At 42.2% G+C, this 18,268-nt stretch overlaps 1 protein-coding gene across 16 annotated transcripts in view; it reads right to left on the bottom strand.

The window, feature by feature from the left end:
* Nucleotides 1-10,160: 10,160 nt before the first annotated feature.
* Nucleotides 10,161-18,268, bottom strand: part of ST7 (suppression of tumorigenicity 7) — a 299,415-nt gene continuing 291,307 nt past the window's right edge. For 9 of the 16 annotated variants that reach the window (XM_032276201.1, XM_032276199.1, XM_032276213.1 and 6 more), the window contains one exon: nt 16,618-17,703. In XM_032276201.1, coding sequence (XP_032132092.1) covers nt 17,584-17,703 — 120 coding nt within the window. In that variant the 3' untranslated portion in view covers nt 16,618-17,583. Of the gene's footprint in view, nt 10,506-16,617; nt 17,704-18,268 lie in introns of those variants that run through there. The other 7 variants (XM_032276202.1, XM_032276200.1, XM_032276214.1 and 4 more) reach the window with 1 other exon arrangement.

Below are 18,268 nucleotides of genomic sequence, written 5' to 3' on the forward strand. Positions count from 1 at the left end.
GAATTATGACAGCTGCCCCAGTCCTTCATGTCTCCACTTTGTTCTGCTGCGTAGGTGTCATGGGCAGTTAGAAGGCCCTGAGGCCCTCCTGGGGGTCCATGGTCCACATTCAAACCCAGCACCAAGGGGCCTTCTAAGCAGGCAGGGAGTGGGTGTAGAGCACACAATGCCCACTTAGGAAGCACAGCCACACTTCACTGTTGGATGCAGCCAGGGATTCCTCTCCAAGTTCTGTCTGGCAGGTCCCCATCTGGTCAGGACAGATGAGATGCTCAGAATGACCACACTACATGCCTTGTATCCTTTTGGTCAAGATTGGTCTAGTCTGATGTTTTCCAAAATAAATGCTATGAGATGTTAAAAGTCTTCTTTATAAAAGGAGAGAATGTCCCATGATCTAATTGGGAGGAGAAGTGCTAGGTTAAACAGGATTCTTTATTGAGATTTCTCAGGGCTTTCAACATTGGGAATTTCCAAGAGAGTGGTAAAGGATGCCATGCATCCCTTAAAAGGCGTTTCACGGGACTAACATTTCTCAAAACCCATTGTGGGAACCCCAGTCTGTATTTATTAGGGGAGCCTCTTCCTGTTTTGAGTCCACAGCATCACACTTGTTTTTATTCTTAAATCATCTAATCTAGGAAAATTAGTTCCTGACCTTCTGGAACAACACACATGGCTGAAACATGGAGAAAAATGTTCACCTTGTCTTTTGAGACCTGCTCAGTTCTGCACTTTTCTGGGGTATTTGAGGGGCAGCATTCCCTGGTGCACCTTCCCAGAGGTCAAAGATCTGCTGAAGAATAATCTGCTTCCAGCTAGAGAACTGGGTAGGCAGGCAGTGGGAACAGGTGGGCAACATCCCATAGCAACCCTGCAACGTGGCCAGGGCCCAGGACCTCAGGGGCTCACGCCCAGCTCCTGGACTCACCACTTGTTCAATGGGGATGATGGCATTAGTACCAACTTTACAGAATGGTTTGGAGGATTTAAACAGTTCCACACATGTGATGGTTAATTTTAGGTGTTAATTTGAGTGGGCCACTGGTTGCCTGGATTAAGCACTGTTTCTGAGCGTTTCTATGAGGCTGTTTCCAGGTGAGATTGGCATCTGGATTGGTGGACTCAGTGGGCTGCCTTCCCTTATGGGGGTGGCCATCATCCTGGTCACTGAGGGCCTGAAGGGAGCAAAAGGCAGAGCACAGAGGAATTCGTCCCTTCTTTCCTGCCTGTGAGCTCAGATGTCCCATCTCATCTTCTCCTGCCTTGAACTGGGGTGAACATCATTGGCTCCCCAAGTTCTCAGGCCTTCAGCTTTCCTGGGTTTCTAGCTTGTGAGCGAAAAGGATGTGTGTGTGCGTGCACACGCGTGCATGTACATCTGTGTGTGCGTGTGCATGGGTGTATTTGTGTGTGAGTGTCTGTGTGTATTGATATCTCCTATTGTTGGTGCTGTTTCTCAGGAGAACCCTAACAAAGCAGATTGAGCACCTTGCACAGTATTCATAATATACAGCTAGACACAATATACATTAACAATTGTCACTTAGGGAATGTGGAATAAGAAGAAACAATATCTCCCAGATAAAACCTTATTGGCTAAGTTTGCACAAAGGCTCCTCACACATTAAGCTGTTCCAGGAATAGGATAAATTTCATTTCATTTTAATATGATTTTTCCCTGGACTTCTGGAGAACAATGCTCCCTTCTTGTTGAGTGTTGCCATCTTTCCTTCTCTTGGGATCTCGTCTGTCCTGCCTACCTATCAATATTTATTGTTATATTCTAGAATAAAGAATGTCTAGTTCTACGTCATGAATGCCACAATGTGGAACTCAACTCCCCTGCGGTCCAGAGGAGCAGAGCAGGAGAGAGGCAAGGACACATACAAGTGATGCCCCATGGGAAAGTGCTACACTGAGAGTTCAGCTGGGAGGATGTGACCACCATCCTAGCATGCAAGAGGCCTCAATACATTTCAATTGAATGAGGGAATGAGTGAACAAGGAAATCAAATTTGCACTAGATGCGAAGGAGGTTGTCTGATTTGTAGGGCATAATATTCGTGAGATGTTAATTCATATTTTCTTCTTTCTTTTTGCTATTTCAAGTAGGATTTTGGAGCTTGCAGCTCTTTATCCCAGAAAGTTGTCAAGGAGAAAAACAGAAGCAGCCTGGAAGAAATTGTGGCTGTGGCAGGGGTCGGGGGGGGCATTGTGGGTACTGTCCCCACTGCTGAGATGACCCTGGGTGTCTAGGAGGCAGGCTGGAGAGGTGAGAGGCATAACAGGTGGTCTGTGGGCCTGCAAGTATCATGCAGACCTCAGAAGAGGTGGCTGGGGACACACATGGGGAGCCTGGCATAGGGGGCCCTGAGGTCCCATGGCCTGAGCAGAAAGCAGAAAGCAGAAAGCCGAGGACTTTAGCGATGTTCTGGGTCTGGACAATGCTATGCTGTCAGAGACATCGAGGATACAGCTGTCCCGAAGGCAGATCCACTCTGGAGGTGGAGAGCATCCCAGTCAGAACTCAGGTGACATTCCCCCCTGACTTGAGGAGATGGGGCTCAGAACAGGGAGGAGGTGGTTTTAAAGAACATTTTACATATATATATATATATTTTCTTGCACATTCTAAGATTGTAGGCTATGCCCCTTCCCTGAACAAACATACACCAGCTTCAGGCTTGTCTGCCCTTTTACGATGGCCAGTTGAGGTTTTCAGTTCCAAAGGTTTTCTTCCTAAGATTGGTCAACCATAAGCTGAGGACAAATGGGACTGTGAAATTGACTTGAGCTGAACAGAACCAGAGATGAGCTGGAGAAGGAGGAAAGAGAATTTCCTTCTTGTCTTCTTTGTTCCTGCTAAATAATTACACATATGACTCTGAGAAGAAACAGAGATTCCCTACAGGTGTCCTGTCCCCCCAGCCCCTCTGGCTCTCCAGAGTATTCTTGATAGAGGGCTACACTGCCTCTGCTTGAACATTTCCATTTTGGCCAGTTCCTGTCTGCTTGGTCTGTTATCCCAGATCCTCAACATTCAGAACTGCAAGACTACTTCCTTCAAACACGGGTCTACACCTCCACTCCGCCTACCCCTTTTAAAATTCATTTCCTAGTACAGCCTACTAGAGCTTTCACTACTGCAAAACAGAAGCCAAATAGGTGATGTGCACATCTTAGAGTCACCGTATGTCCCTCGTTTTCAGTGCTTACTTGGGGTACTGTGTCCCTGTGTTTACTCAGCTCTCCAGTGACCCAGCACACAGATTTGTTTCAGCTTGATGAAGTGCATGGTCATAGGAAAAGAAGAGGGAGAGGAACCAGGAGAAGAACAGTGGAAGAACATGAACATTTTCGTTGTTGTTTTGTTTTTGTTTTTGTTTTTGTTTTTGAGCTGGAGTCTCTCTCTGTTGCCCGGGCTGGATTGTGGTAGCCTGACCTGGGCTCACTGCAACTTCCACCTCCTGAGTTTAAGTGATTCTCCTGCCTCAGCCTCCTTAGTAGCTTGGATTACAGGCATCTGCCACCATGCCTGGCCAAATTTTGTTTTTGGTTTTTTTTTGAGACAGTGTCTTGCTCTGTCACCAGATGCCAGGCTGGAGTGCAGTGGCACAATCTCTGCTCACTGCAACCTCCACCTCCAGGGTTCAAGCATTTCTCCTACCTCAGCCTCCCAAGTAGCTGAGACTACAGGAGTGTGCCACCACGCCTGGCTAATTTTTGTATTTTAGTAGAGACGAGGTTTCACCATGTTGGCTAGGATGGTCTTGAACTCCTGACCTCAAGTGATCCACCTACATCAGCCTTCCAAAATGCTGGGATTACAGGCTCAAGCCACCGTGCCCAGCCCACAAACATGTTTTAAATATTTTAACTTGCCCCTAAAGTTTCACATGGAAGAAAGATGTAATTTAAAAAAAAAATTATAGAAAGAGTGACTGAAATGTAGAAGTAATGCATGAATGTGAGGTATCACGGTTTACTGCACTTAACGGGCAGGCAGCTGAATACTTAGATATTTTCATTAGATATTGCAGAATAACATAAAAAACAAACTCACTGAAGTCAATAATGGAGACACAATTACTATTAAATGTCCAAAAGTTCACTCCTAAACAAAAAGAAGCCAAAACAGAAATTTCTAAATTTCTAGAAAAGAGTGATAAGGAGAACACTTTAATTGCAAACTGTACAAGATAAGAAAGCTACACTCAGAGAAGGATTTATCAGATTAAGAACCTGACTTTGAGAAATAAAAATGAACCAATTATTTACTTAAGGAAGATAGAAAAATTGTAATTCTTATTAAAAAAAAGAGCAACTAGGAAGAATAAATACATAGATGAAAGCTGAAAAATAAAACATACGGCAAAAAGAATGTTTGAAGTCAATAAAGAACTTGTTTCTTTTAAAGAACAAAATAGATAAATCTTTTGAGGCTGATTAAAAGGAGAAGAGCAAAATTATAAAAAATTAGAAATGATTAAAGAGAAATAACCACAAATACAGATGAAATTAAATATATAAATTATAAACCCACGTCACTCTGTGAATAATGCATTCAGCACATTTGAATGCATTATTTCCTATATAAGCATACAATCAACTGAGCATAAAAAGAAGTGAAAAATTTGTGTACAATGATCACCACAGAAGACAGTAAAAAAAAAAAGTGCTCAAAAATCTATTGTTAAACCCTCAAAAATTTGGGTATAGAAGGGAGATACTTCAACATAATAGAAGCCATATACAACAGACCTGTAGCTAGTATCATACTGAATGGGGAACAACTGAAAGCCCTTCCTCTAAGATCTGGAACACAATAAGGATGCCCATGTTCACCACTGTTATTCAACATAGTACTGCAAGTCCTAGCTAGAGCAATCAAACAAATAAATAAAGGGCATCCAAAATTGTAAAGAAAGAAGTCAAATTATACTTGTTTGCAAATGATACAATCTTATGTTTGAAAAAACCTAAAGACTCCACCAAGAAAAACCCAGATCTGATAAATTTAGTAAAGTTGCAGGATACAAAATCAACCTATAAAAATCAATAGCAGTTCTATGTGCCAACAGTGAACAATATAAAAAAGAATTCAGAAAAGTAAACCCACTTAAAATAGCCAGAAATAAAATTATAATAAATTCCTAGGAATTGACCAAAGAAGTAAAAGATCTCTATAATGAAAACTACAAAATACCAACGAAAGAAATTGAAAAGGACTCCAAAAAAATGGAAAGATATTCCATGTTTATGGTTGGAAGAATCAATTTTTTAAATGTCCATACTACCCAAAACAATCTACAGAGTCAATGCAATCCCTATCAGAATACCAATGACATTCTTCACAGAAATAGAAAAAAAAAAAACCCTAAAATTTATATAGAACCACAAAATTTATATGGAACCACCAGAATAGCCAAGGCTATCCTATGTAAAAAGAAAAAACTAAAGGAATCACATTACCTAATGTCAAATGATACTGCAGAGCTACAGTAACCAAAACAGCATGATACTGGCAAAAAAACAAACACATAGACCAATGGAATGGAATAGAGAACCCAGAAACAATTTATACACCTACAGTGAACTCATTTTCAACAAAGGTGCCAAGAACATACACTGGGGAAAAGACAGTCTCTTCAATAAATGGTGCTGGGAACACTAGATATCAATATGCAGAAAAATAAAACTTGACCCCTATCTCTCGCATATACAAAAATCAAAATGGATTAAAGACTTAAATCTAAGAACTAAAACTATGAAACTAATACAAGAAAACATTGGGAAAATCTCCAGGACATTGGTCTAAGCAAAAATTTCTTGGGCAATACCCCACAAGCACAGGTAACCAAAGCAAAAATGGACAAATGGGATCACATCAAGTTAAAAGGCTTCTACACAGCAAAGGAAACAATCAACAAAATGAAGAGGCAACCCACAGAATGGGAAAAATATTTGCAAACTACCCATCTGACAAGAGATTAGTAACCAGAAAATATAAAAAGCTCAAACAACTTTATAGGAAAAAAAAAAAATCTAATAAAATGATCAAAAATTGGGCAAAATATTTGAATAGACATTTCTGAAAAACAGACACACAAATGGCAAACAGGCATATGAAAATGTGCTCAACATCACTGATCATCAGACAAATGCAAATCAAAACTACAATAAGATATCATCTCACCCCAGTTAAAATGGCTTACAGCAAAAGACAGGCAATCACAAATGCTGGTGAGGATGTAGAGAAAAGGGGACCCTTGTACACTGTTGGTAGGAATGTAAATTAGTATGACCACTAAGGAGAACCATTTGGCAATTCCTCAAAAAACTTAAAATACAGCTACCATATAATCTAACAATCCCAATTCTTTTTAGAAAACATTTTTAGAGACTGGGTCTCACACTGTCACCCAGGCTAGAGTACACTGGTGCCATCATAGCATTCAGCAGCTATCAGTGCCTGGGCTCAAGGGACCGTCCCTCCTCAGCCTCCCAAGTGGCTGGGATTATAGGTGCATACCACCATAGCTAGCTAAAATTTTTAAATGTTTTATGTTTTATTTTGTAGTCTTACTATGGTTGCCCAGGCTGATCTCAAACTCCTGGGCTCAAGAAATTCTCCTGCCTCAGCCTCTCAAAGTGCTGGGATTAAAGGCATGAGCCACAGTGACTGGTCTTCTCAATTCTTTTGTAAAGCCATAATAATTTTGATGCTGATAAGTGTATTATTCCATTCTTGCATTGCTGTAAAGAAATACCTGACACTAGGTAATTTATAAAGAAAAGAGGTTTAATTGTCTCACCGTTCTGCATGCTGTACAGAAATCATAGTGGCTTCGGGGGAGGCCACAGGAAACTTACAGTCGTGGTGGAAGGTGAAGGGGGAGCCCGTTCTTCACATGGCCAGAGCAGGAGGAAGAGAGAATGGGGAGGTGCCACACACTTTTAAACAATCAGATCTCATGAGAATTCACTCACTATCACGAAAACAACACAAAAAGGGGAAATCTTCCCCCAAGATCCAATCACCTGCACCAGGCCCCACCTCCAACATTGAGGATTACAATGTGACGTGAGATTTGGGAGGGGACACAAATTCAAACCATATTACAAAGTTAAAAAGAAAAACCAAACAAACCTGTAGATCATTCCATTTGGTCACATTATTTTATTTCCTGTATCCATTGCTAGATTCAGTTTGCTGACATTTAGAATGTTTGCATTTTTAGTCCAACGCACATAAGTTGAGACTAAGGAACACTTACTGTCCTGCTGGAAGGAAGGGTCTTTATAAATGAAAGCCTATCAGAATGGATTCTGATGCACCCTCACATAAAAATAAAAGCAGAAGGCAGAAGAAGACCTGGGTTCCAGTTGCCATCTCTGTAGGAAGTCAGCAACTGTGGACCTTGGTCAGGAAGTGTAAGAACGATGTATTAATGATCATCTTTAAAACTTCTGCTGTGTTATTTGAGTTGCTCTTGCTCTACCTCTCCACATATTTGCATTAAATCCTTTAAAAAGAAGATGGCCTTAATGCTTGTCCTAAGGGGCAGCAAAACAAGGCAAGACTTGGGAAAACAGCAACCTCCCTGGCATCCAGGCTGGGGAAGGTGAGAACTACTAATGTGAGTTGTGGGTGGGCTCAACAGTTGAGCAGAGTAGTTGAGGAGCGGGTCTTGACTCTGGGACATAGGGTGCAAGGTCTAGGAAGTTTGCATCATTTGCTTCCCTCAAGTTCAGGGAAGATGTCTATCTCCTCACCTGATTAGCCCCTTGATAGAGTTTGGATATGTGTCCCCGTCCAAATTTGATGTTGAATTGCAATCCCCAATGCTGGTGGTGGACCTGGTGAGAGGTGTTTGGATCATGGGTGTGGATCCTTCGTGGCTTGGTGCTGTCTTTGTGATAGCAGTTCTGGTCATTTAAAAGATGTGGCGCCTCCCGCTCACTTTCTGTCTGTTGCTCTTGCTTTTACCATGTGATGTGCTGCTCCCACTTCACCTTCTGCCGTGATTGGAAGCCTCCCTGAGGCCTCCCCAGAAGCAGACGCTGCCATACTTCCTGTAGAGCCTGCAGAATCGTGAGACAATTAAACTTCTCTTCTTATAAATAAATCAGTCCTAGATATTTCTATAGAGCAATACATGAATAGACTCATATGTTCCTATTAGCCAATGGACTCATTCCTTCAACATTACTCACCCCATCATTTCCTTCAACAGTGTTACCCACATCTGTCATCCGATTGGCTACATGTCACCATCTTTTTTCTATCTGCACTTCCCATTAACTCCTCCTACCCCTCAAAGCCTCACCTCTCCATGAAATGGCTCTGAAATCCTAATTATTAAATGCATTAGGCACTTTTAAATCCTTATCTTTCATAACTTTGCTGTATTTTCTGCAACTTGGGTTTTTTTGTTTTGTTTTGTTTTGTTTTGAGACAGGGTCTCACTCTGTCAACCAGGCTGGAGTGTAATGTAATCAGGGCTTACTGCAGCCTTGACTCCTGGGTCCAAGTGATCCTCCCACCTCAGCCTCCCAAGTAGCTGGGACTACAGGCATATGCCACCATGCCCACCTAATTAAGAACCATTTTTGTGTGTGTGGAGATTGGGTCTTACTATGTTGCTCAGGCTGGTCTTGAACTCCTGGGCTCAAGTAATCCTCCTGTCCTAGCCTCCTAAATTGCTGGGATTACTGAAAACTTGGGGTTTCTAACAACGATGTATTTGGCCATTTAAACTTCCCACTGCTTCTGAGACCTTAAACTTTCATTCAAGGCTTTTCACAATCTGGAGTCCCAACTTGGGTAGGTCAAAATCTCTTTGGACTTTGTTTCCTCAACTATCAATGAATTAGATGCTCATTACTTTTTCCTCTGGCTCAAAATTAAAATTCTAAGCCTTCCCTGGTCCTTCTCAGCTGAAACCTGTCTTCCTCCTCTGAATGTGGGTCAAAGGCTAATTCTACCTATCATGTATTGCATCAATTCGTCTAAGAAATCATTTGCACATCCCCTTTATGTTGAGAGTTGTGTCAGAGGAAGGGGAGGAAAAGAGATAGACCTGGCCCCTGCCACTGAGAGCAGTGCTACTGGTGTGTGTATATGGAGCTTGTCATATGAGATACTTCCTTTAAGAGCCGGAGTTAGCTACATATCCCATCAGGGTTTGTACAAAGTAGATACAAAGAAGGGTTTGCCAAAAGCATAAAAAGCCCTTGTGCACCTAAACGTTACCTGCTCACCTGACTATGCTCGTGGAGCTAGCAGGAAGTTCCCCGGGTTAGGAGATATGGCAGGGTGCTTTTCCCGAATACTGCCTACTTTAACACTAGTAGGGAAAGACTTCAGATTCTCAATAAAGGGAAAAACAAGCTATGTAAAGGACAGACCCTTCTTTTTTAGGCACTGGCGTGAGATTTTAAATAGTGGTACTTTTCACTTCAGATAGAGGATTCAAGTTTATTTATTTTTCTTCTTTTGCTTAAGTAAAGCCAGATGCTAAGCAAGGTATGAATCATGTGGAAAGCTTTTAAAGGTGGTGAGGACAAATGATCACTTTGGTTCAGATCACTAAAATACTCAAAAAATGCTCACACTGAAGTATCAGGAATGCAAACATGATAAAAAGTTAAAAACTACCCTGATGAGAAAACATTTTAAAAATGGCAATGACGGTAAACTGGTCAGCTTCTACTACAGACTGTTGGGTCTACGGCTTCTTATCAGAAGTTTTCTCACAAGTTTTCAAACAGCAAAACCAAAATGATTACTGGAACTACAGTGTTGAATACTATTTAGTAAGTAGTCTCTGAACTGGAACAATCTGCTATGGCACATGTTTTGTTTCATTCATGATTCCAGTGATTCCTCTTACAAGCTTTTTCTGTGCATTTGGCCTAGAAGAAAGGACAGTGTGGGGTTGACAGTGATGGTACTTCTGAACCCAGAAGATTCCATTTTCCAAGCCTCTGACTATAAGGGGTTCTCAGGGCCTGCTGAGATGTGTTCCATCACCACAGAAACCATGATTTGGCATTCAGCAGATCCAGGTTCCCAGGAAACCCAAGGTAAATCCAAAGGTTTATTAGGGACATCAACAATTTTAGGGTTGGAAGACAAAGGAGGATACAAATGATTGCTGCAATACACAAAAGTTTTATTTTTGACTTTTTTCTTCTTTTCTGAAGGCAAAATAAAATAGAACTGAACATCAATGAATTTTGTACAACAAAAACAACTTTTAATATGGAATAGTCCATGAACATTTTAAAATCTCGGAATGGCTTCCCTTTTTCAAAGTCATGCTTTCTTGCGGTCCACAAGGAATTGGCACGGAGGAGACAGTGGCAGCGGCGGGTGAGGTGAGTGGAGGAGGGGGCTTCTCTCAGATCCGTGTTAGCTGGTGCCACAAACTGGATGGGAGGATGCTCTCCACTTTCTCCATGACAAAGTTTAAGGGGGCAAACAAAGTGCTGAGGAACTGCAAAGAAACCAAAAAGACACAGAAGTCAGCAGAGACCTTGTTCAAGACTGTAAAACCAACCTCTCCTCCCACGCTTGCAGCTTAAGTCTCTGCATTACGAAAGTCTCAAAAGGCGACCATTTCATCTTTATGTTTACAGGAAACATCAGCTGATGGTCAAAACTACATTCCAGTCCTTGGCCCCAGACAGCACTGTTAGATAACAGGGAGAAGTGTCAGCTGACAGCCCCCTCACTCCCCTGACAGGTGGCCCACGGTCCCGAGGTCTTCCTGCTAGCCTTCAGCATCTGCTGGCTGCCATGCAGATGACTGGTCCATCAAACAGGAATGATGGATTGGCGGCAGGTGGGCATAAGAGTTAAAAAATTGTGACAACTTAGACAAGCTGCTCATCTAGCTGGGTATAGAGCTCACTTTAAATGGAAAAGGCAATTTTAAAGATCAAGTGTATTGTGTATGAATTTCTTTGCAATCCCACTGCCTCCCAAACACCAGTGCAGCCTGGGCTCCTTTCTGAGTCATGTGTTTAGCAGCATGCCTGGGACCCTGGGGGAAGGCGGCAAACTGGCGATTCCATGGAGGACAGGTCGTTGTTAAGAGAGGCTGCTCCGAATGTACCTCTGGGAGCTCTTTTATTTGGTTACTAAAGTCCTTTCTGCTCTTCATGTAGAGAATAAAGCTCATTAGCTGTGTCTTTTAAGAAAGCCAAATGCTTCACCATGAGACTCTTTTTAATATATTCTCAAATCCATTCTAATTCTGTTATTGTGAAGAATCAGCTTCATTCCACAACCCTTCCAACACCTGGCAGAAGAGGTACCCTGTCTCAGGCAGGAAAGAGAGAGGTGTTTGGATGGTTCCATTGTCCTCTGTCTGCTCAGAACCCAGGTATTGTCTCACTGGGGTTCGACACCTGGTTCTTGTACTGTGGAGCCCTTTGTCCTAAGCCCTTGTCCGTTACACAGCACCATCGACACCACTAAGAATTTCTTGTAGAAGTGTAATGCAGCATGTGTGTTTATATGCAGAGGGGATCATAGTTCTGAGGTCAAGCAAGTTCAGCACATTTAATGAAGTGAAATCAGGCTCCTTCACTAGGTGTAAGTTCTGTGGACTGTGGGTCTTCAAGAATAGGTATGGTGGGCAAGTTTCCCAAATTTGCTGACCTAGAATTTTCCCTGTTTTTTTTTGTTTTGTTTTGTTTTGTTTTGGGACCAGCAGAACACACACTGGGAAGGCCTGCACCACATTATAGCCAGATCATCAAGTGTGAGATCTGTATAATGGAAAACGAAGAGAGCATAAAATCTAGGATCCTTCTCCAACCTGTCTTTTACACCAATTAAATCTATTTATTTAGTAAGGCACTTAAGTGCTGGGGGAAATATAAAAGGGTCTAAGACAAAACTAAGCTCCCACTGTCAGGAAAAAAAAAAGAAAGAAAAAAAGCCCAGTGGGGGAGGAGGCCACAAAGATCTGGACCAAGCAAAGTAATAACCAGATATAGGCTATGACAGCAATCAGGATAGGAGCCCAAACAAAGCACTGGGACTGGAAAAGGGAGATAATTCATTCTGTTGAAAGGAGCAGGAACACTTCTGAGAATGAGGCAAGTGAAATGGACTCCAGTGGATGCCTGGAATGTCAAAAGAGAGAGATGGGGTAAGGATGGTAAAGGAAGAAATAGGAGCAGGGTGGGCCCTCCAGGCTCAATCAACAGCCAGAAGAGAAATGAAAAAGCAACAGTATGAGCAGAAGGTGATAAATGCTTCAGTTTAGCTAGGATAGTTAGAAGAAGTAGAGTTCAAAAGTGGCTAAGAAGGACACTGGGGAGGGTCCTGCGTGCCAGGCTGGATCTGCAGTTAAGAAACAGGCAGCCATGTCAGTGCTTGAGCAAAGAGGAGATGGTGCTATCCTCAAGTGGGTGCCAGGTACATGGCAGTTTCTGATAACCTTCTGAAATTATCCTTTGTTGAGTTCACAGAGCCACTCTACAGAATAGATGGCCTATCCTTTTCAGTTTAGAGCTGGACTGGGTGCACCCATGAATGCAGTTGGAAGGCATCATGGGAGATAATGGGCCTGGGAATGAGCAATTAATGCCAATGACTCTCAGAGCATTTGTAAAATCCTAGTTATAAGAGGATAATATGGAACAAGTCTACTAATTGTATTATCCCAACATGATATAAAATATACACATATATACAATTATATATGTCCGCATATGTGTATATATACATACACAGACACATACATAATCAGAGACCACCAATGCTCCATAAACCACAGCATCTGTCTATAATACTCAACTTCATAAAGAGGAGTTAAAGTGTTACAGTGGTCTGGATAAACCAGAGATTCTGACAGGTGGCGGAAGATCAGGCTCAATAAACAAGGTGATATTGCTGGCAACATTATCATATCCTAAAGACTTGTCCGAAAGCAGATTTAGAACTGTTGAAGCTGTGGTTGAGTGGGAAAGGAACTGCTAAATATTGAGCCATTGCAGCCACTGAGCTCTTATTACAACTGCTGAACATGAGCCAGTACAGTTAGATAGCAGGCGTCGCTCACAGTGTGGACTCAGGGTGATTCATACACGCTAAAATGCGGGGACCTCAGGGAGGCTCACCTTGAGTTGCAGAATGAATGGAGATGTAACAGTGCTGGCTTAAAATAAAGGCCTTTTTTGTTGTTTTGTTTGTTTGCTTTGTTTTGGGCACTAACCTGACTTGGATAAAAAGCACAAAAGTGAGGCCTCTGAAAATCAAGAGGAGAGCTTCATCCTGTTTGATGTCCACAAATGCCCTCTTTTCCCATGCTGCATAGCAAAGTACAGTGGTCCCTTTTTTCCTGGATGACACCTGCCCTTCTCAACAAGCTTCCACAGGAAAGCCGTAATGCCTCCAACATATAGAATGATTCACTTCTATCCCTCCTATCTAGAATGTTCTATCCCTGGGAGACTTCACAAAGACTCCCTTGAGCTTTTTCTTAGAGGGCCTAATTTACTCTCTCACAAACCCCAGTTGAGATGTGCTCCCTTCATTACTAAGCCACCTTCTTATAGCATGCCTCCCATCCCACACCTGCAAGGAAGCAGCGGACAATGTAGAGAGGTGTCTGAAACTGCTAAGCCCTTTTACTTAGTAACCAAATAAAGGCTAGTGTCTTGCATAAATAAAGGCTAGGAGGTATTAAAAAACTGTGCTTTGGGAGGCCAAGGCAGTGGATTATGAGCTCAGGAGATTGAAACTATCCTGGCCAACACAGTGAAACTCTGTCTCTACTAAAATACAAAAAATTAGCCTAGTATGGTGGCATGTGCCTGTATTCCCAACTACTGGAGGCTGAGGCAGGGGAATCGCTTGAACCTGGGAGACAGAGGTTGCAGTGAGCTGAGATCGCGCCGCTGTACTCTAGTCTAGTGACAGAGCAAGACTACCTCTCAAAAAAAAAAAAAAAAAAAAACACAAAAGTCTGGAGGTGCATGACTTGCTTGGGATGCTCAGTTATATTTCTGCACATTTGAAAATTAGTATTTTTTAGTTGGAGACCCAAGCAATAAAGCAATACACAATCAGAAAACAGCAGTTTTCACTTGACTTAGGGGGAATTTATTGCTGAAAAGTTAAGTCTGAATGAGCAACACCAAGAAAACCTGGAAGAGCTTATTTATCTCAATGTCTAAAACTGTCCAGAAGGCAGAGGTACCTGGTTAAATCTTAAATCAAAATACCCCAGGATTCAATGAGTGTCTTGTAGTGAGAAAAAGCAACTGAACTAATTAAAAAAGAGAGAGACACTTCAATTGCCTAAAACACCATCACTTAGACGGTCACGGCTCCCAGCAGGCTTCATTAGCATTCAAAACGCCTCTGCTTATCTGAGTAAGTTCCAGGTGCCCTACTGCAATCAGACAATTGACATTTCACAGTAATCAATATCAGGCTTCAAAGAGGTTGAGGCCTATAAGTGAAGAGAGTCAGAAGTCAGGAGACTCAGTCTCAGGGAAGGAGAGAGACTAGAGAAGGAAAGACAGAGGGGTCAGAATGCTGACCTTCCCACATTCTGGGAGGAGGTGGGTTTGGAATGATAACGTATTTATGTGCACCCTTATCTCTGTAACTAAACATTCTAGGAAGAGTCAGTTCTAAATCACTGGGGTAATTAGATTAGGGGGAAATGCCGGTGGAAGCTGCTCCTTTCACTATTTCCCAGTGGTTCACACTTCCCTGTAAGCTTCCTTATGAGCCGCACATCATGATCACCATGTAAACACACTGGAGAGTTCCCAAGCCAGCAGCTGGGGGTGGCAGTGCAATCTCTCTGCATCTACTAAAGGTCACTGTCCCAGGGACATTATCTCAGGGAAGGGCTGAGAAAATCACTTTCACAAGCTGCAAATGGTCACAGGCAGCCTCTAAGGCATTTGTGATAACCTGCGGGGTGTGGGGTGGGAGCTTCGGGAGGGGCCTGATGAAGTGACCAGGGTGAAGATGCAGAGAAGACTCAGGGGGCAGGTCGAGGAGGAGGCAGGAGAAGGGGCTTGTCTCAGTAAGACCATCCATCTTCCTTCCCCACAAAGTCTCTCCAGACATTTTGGAAACTGCTAGACCTTAATGAAGGGCAAGATAAATGTGATTCGCCAGACAGAGGTTTACATGCAAACTTATCTAAAGAACATTTGAAAACTACGGGGAGCTGACCAAACTATCATACCTTGGTAGCGTAAAAAATAAGAGGACCCTAAACGCAGATTTATATTTTCTTCAATCATTTAATCCTATACTTAAAACCAAAGCTTTGAAAACATTAAATGAGGAGAGTGGCGTCCTGTCCCGCATCCGTAATGAACACCCCTCTCCGACACTCTGGAAGCACAGCTACATAGCCATTCACAGTCTAGAGAATGCTCAGGTGTATTCTAGTCGCTATCCTTCCCTCTGCATTCCCAGTCCCCTTGCTGGTTAAAGTGGGCTCAGGCAATTACTCATTCTATTCAATACAGTGGTTGTACATCCACATCACCAGCGCTTGACAGCTCAGGTGGCCATGCTGATCCCAGATCAATTAAGTTCACGTTGTGGGGGCAGGCCTCAGTAATTTTTAAGTTTCTCAATGATTCCAAGGTACAGCCAGGGAAACCATTAATTCCTGAAAAGCTTCCACCTGAACAGCTCTGGGGGTACACCACTGCAGCTGCAAATAGGTGCTTGAAGGTTCAGCTTTCCAAACAGTGTCCCTGGAAGGAGATGGGAGAATCCCCTCCATCTCCATCCTTGGAATCTGCTGGGGGCTTTGTTAAAAATACAGATTCCTCCTGCTAATTAATACTCAAGATTTTGGATTTCTGGTGGTGCGGCCAGGTGACTATATAGACTAGAGGCTGGGAATCTTAACTGATTCAAAACTCCCACTAAGTGCTATTACAGTTGGTTTAATGAAGAATACTGGACTAATGACATACTTTTACAAATATGCTCTAGAAATATTTAACAGAAAAACAGAAAATGTAAAAGAGCAACAATTGTTTAATGTTGTAAAAATATTCTTATTTTAAATTTTACTAAGTTACACTCAGTTCTGGCAACTACTTTTACTCAGAGATTGGCTAGGGAGTAGAAGAAATTAATAAATAGTCTAGGCCCATAAACTAAGGAACATTCAAGGCAGCAATATGGGTGATAATGGGTGTAGAAATCATGTCATGCACAGAAGACTTAAGGAAATGTAAGATATTCTACCTGGAGGAAAAATCAGGTAGTCGGTTAGAGGTGGCCATGAATGAATGAGTGTCCTAAGAATTCACAAGAGAAGGAGGGCTGTTTGGTGTACACTCAAAGTACAGAACAGGAATAAGTGGAAACTAAAGGGAGGCAGATTTTCACAGTATAAGGCAAAGTTCTGAGTAATCCAATAATGAAATAGGCTTTAATGTTTATAAATATGTAAGTACCCCATCACTGAAAGTATTCAACATGAGTCTAGGTGACTACCACTGAAGACTGCTATTAAAGGCAATTTGCTTCAGGTCCATTTCAACTCTAAGAGGCTATAAGTATAAAGAAGAGAAAATACAATGCTAAGCTGTCTCTGATTTTTCCATTGACTCTTTCTGCAGAGACCACTGCCATTTATTTATTTATTTAATAATAATTTATTGAAAACCTACTATATGCAAGGCACTGTGCAAAGCCTTGGGGTTACAGAGATAAGGAAGACAGCATCCTGCTCTCAAGGAGCTCACATTCTAAATGAGGACAGACAAGTTTTCCACAATTATAACACAGTACAATCAATGTGAGAATATATGTATTCATGGAATACTGTGGGCTCATGGAGGAGAGACGCCTAACTCAGCTTAGAAGCACTTTAATGAAAGCTGAGTACGAAAGAACGAAGAGGCATTAGTAGAGTGGACGAGTAGGGTGGTGACAATGAAGGGCATTCCATGCACAGCAAACAGCATGTGCAAAGGCACAGAGGTGTGCAGGAGCCTGGTACATGTGGGAATGGTGAGTGATTCATTATGACTGAAGAGCAGTGACTGTGCAAGAGTTGGGAGAGCTGAGGCTGAGGGGTAAGCAAGGGTCAGATAATAAAGAGCCTTAGATGCCATGCTGAACAACTGGGAATTGATCCTGAAGTGACTGGGAAACCACTGGAGAAATTCAAGCAGGGAAGTGACATGCTCAGAAGTGCAAGTCAGAAAGACCATTCTTCTGTCAGTATAAAAGAAAGGTTGGTGGAGGATAAGACTGGAAACAAGCAGACCAGTTAAGACTATGGCAGGAGTTCAGGCAAGAAATAACAAGGACCTAGACTAAGAGGGATGCTTTCGGAAAAGAAGGAGGGAAAGAAGAGGAATAACATTTACTGAAGGCCTAGTTGCTTAGGAGGTTAGAACTGACAGATTGCGAAGGCCAAGACAGATGGGATGTGGGGAGTGAGAGAGGGTAGAATTTGGGAGGGCTGCCGAGTTTCTGGCTTGAGCAACGGGGTGGATGGCGGAGGTCAGGAATACAGGAGGAGGAGCAGTTTTGGTGGTGGGGGAAGAGGGGTGATGAGTTCAGTTTTGGAAATGTTGAGATTGAGGTGCCGGAGGGATTTCCAGTTCATCTTCAACACGCATGAAAATACTCTTGCAATTCCAGTCCCTGAACTCTGCCGAGCAGAAAATGTCAATCATCTGGAAAGGGATTAAATCAACCCAGCCAAGTTAGAAATCATGCTTTCTGATTGCACTGGACTTGAAATCTGAATGTAGTTCCAGGGATACAACTGATACTCTTTTCCTTATTCCTTCTGTTTCAAACTCATCTGTGGCAAGATCAGTAAACTTATCCTTAACTGCATGTGCAGGTTGAAATGGTCAGTTTTCAACAAAGAAATTATGGTTCTTGACTGTCAATGCAGATGGCTTTTCTTATTAAAGCTCCTCTCCCCAAGCTCCTTAAAAACTCTTAATGGATTTCCATATTTCTAAATGTCATTTCAGTTTACTTCTTAATAAGCCCTTCACACCCTCTGTTCATTCCTTAAACAAGCCAAAGGTTTGCAGCCATTTAAAAAATTATTTAAATCATCTCTGAAAACGTAAATCTCATCCTTCACTAAGGAAAGAACCACGATAGCCAAAGATTAGATATAATGTCATTCAATTATAGAAAACCAAATAATTTCCCACACATTTTTCATTTGCTAGAATTCCCTAAATCATTCCACCCCTTTGGACCTCCTGCATTTTTTGGAAA

Source organism: Sapajus apella, unplaced genomic scaffold (genome assembly GCF_009761245.1).
Source record: "Sapajus apella isolate SASKATOON/1434 unplaced genomic scaffold, GSC_monkey_1.0 scaffold7, whole genome shotgun sequence".
Classification (NCBI taxonomy): Eukaryota; Metazoa; Chordata; class Mammalia; order Primates; family Cebidae; genus Sapajus; species Sapajus apella.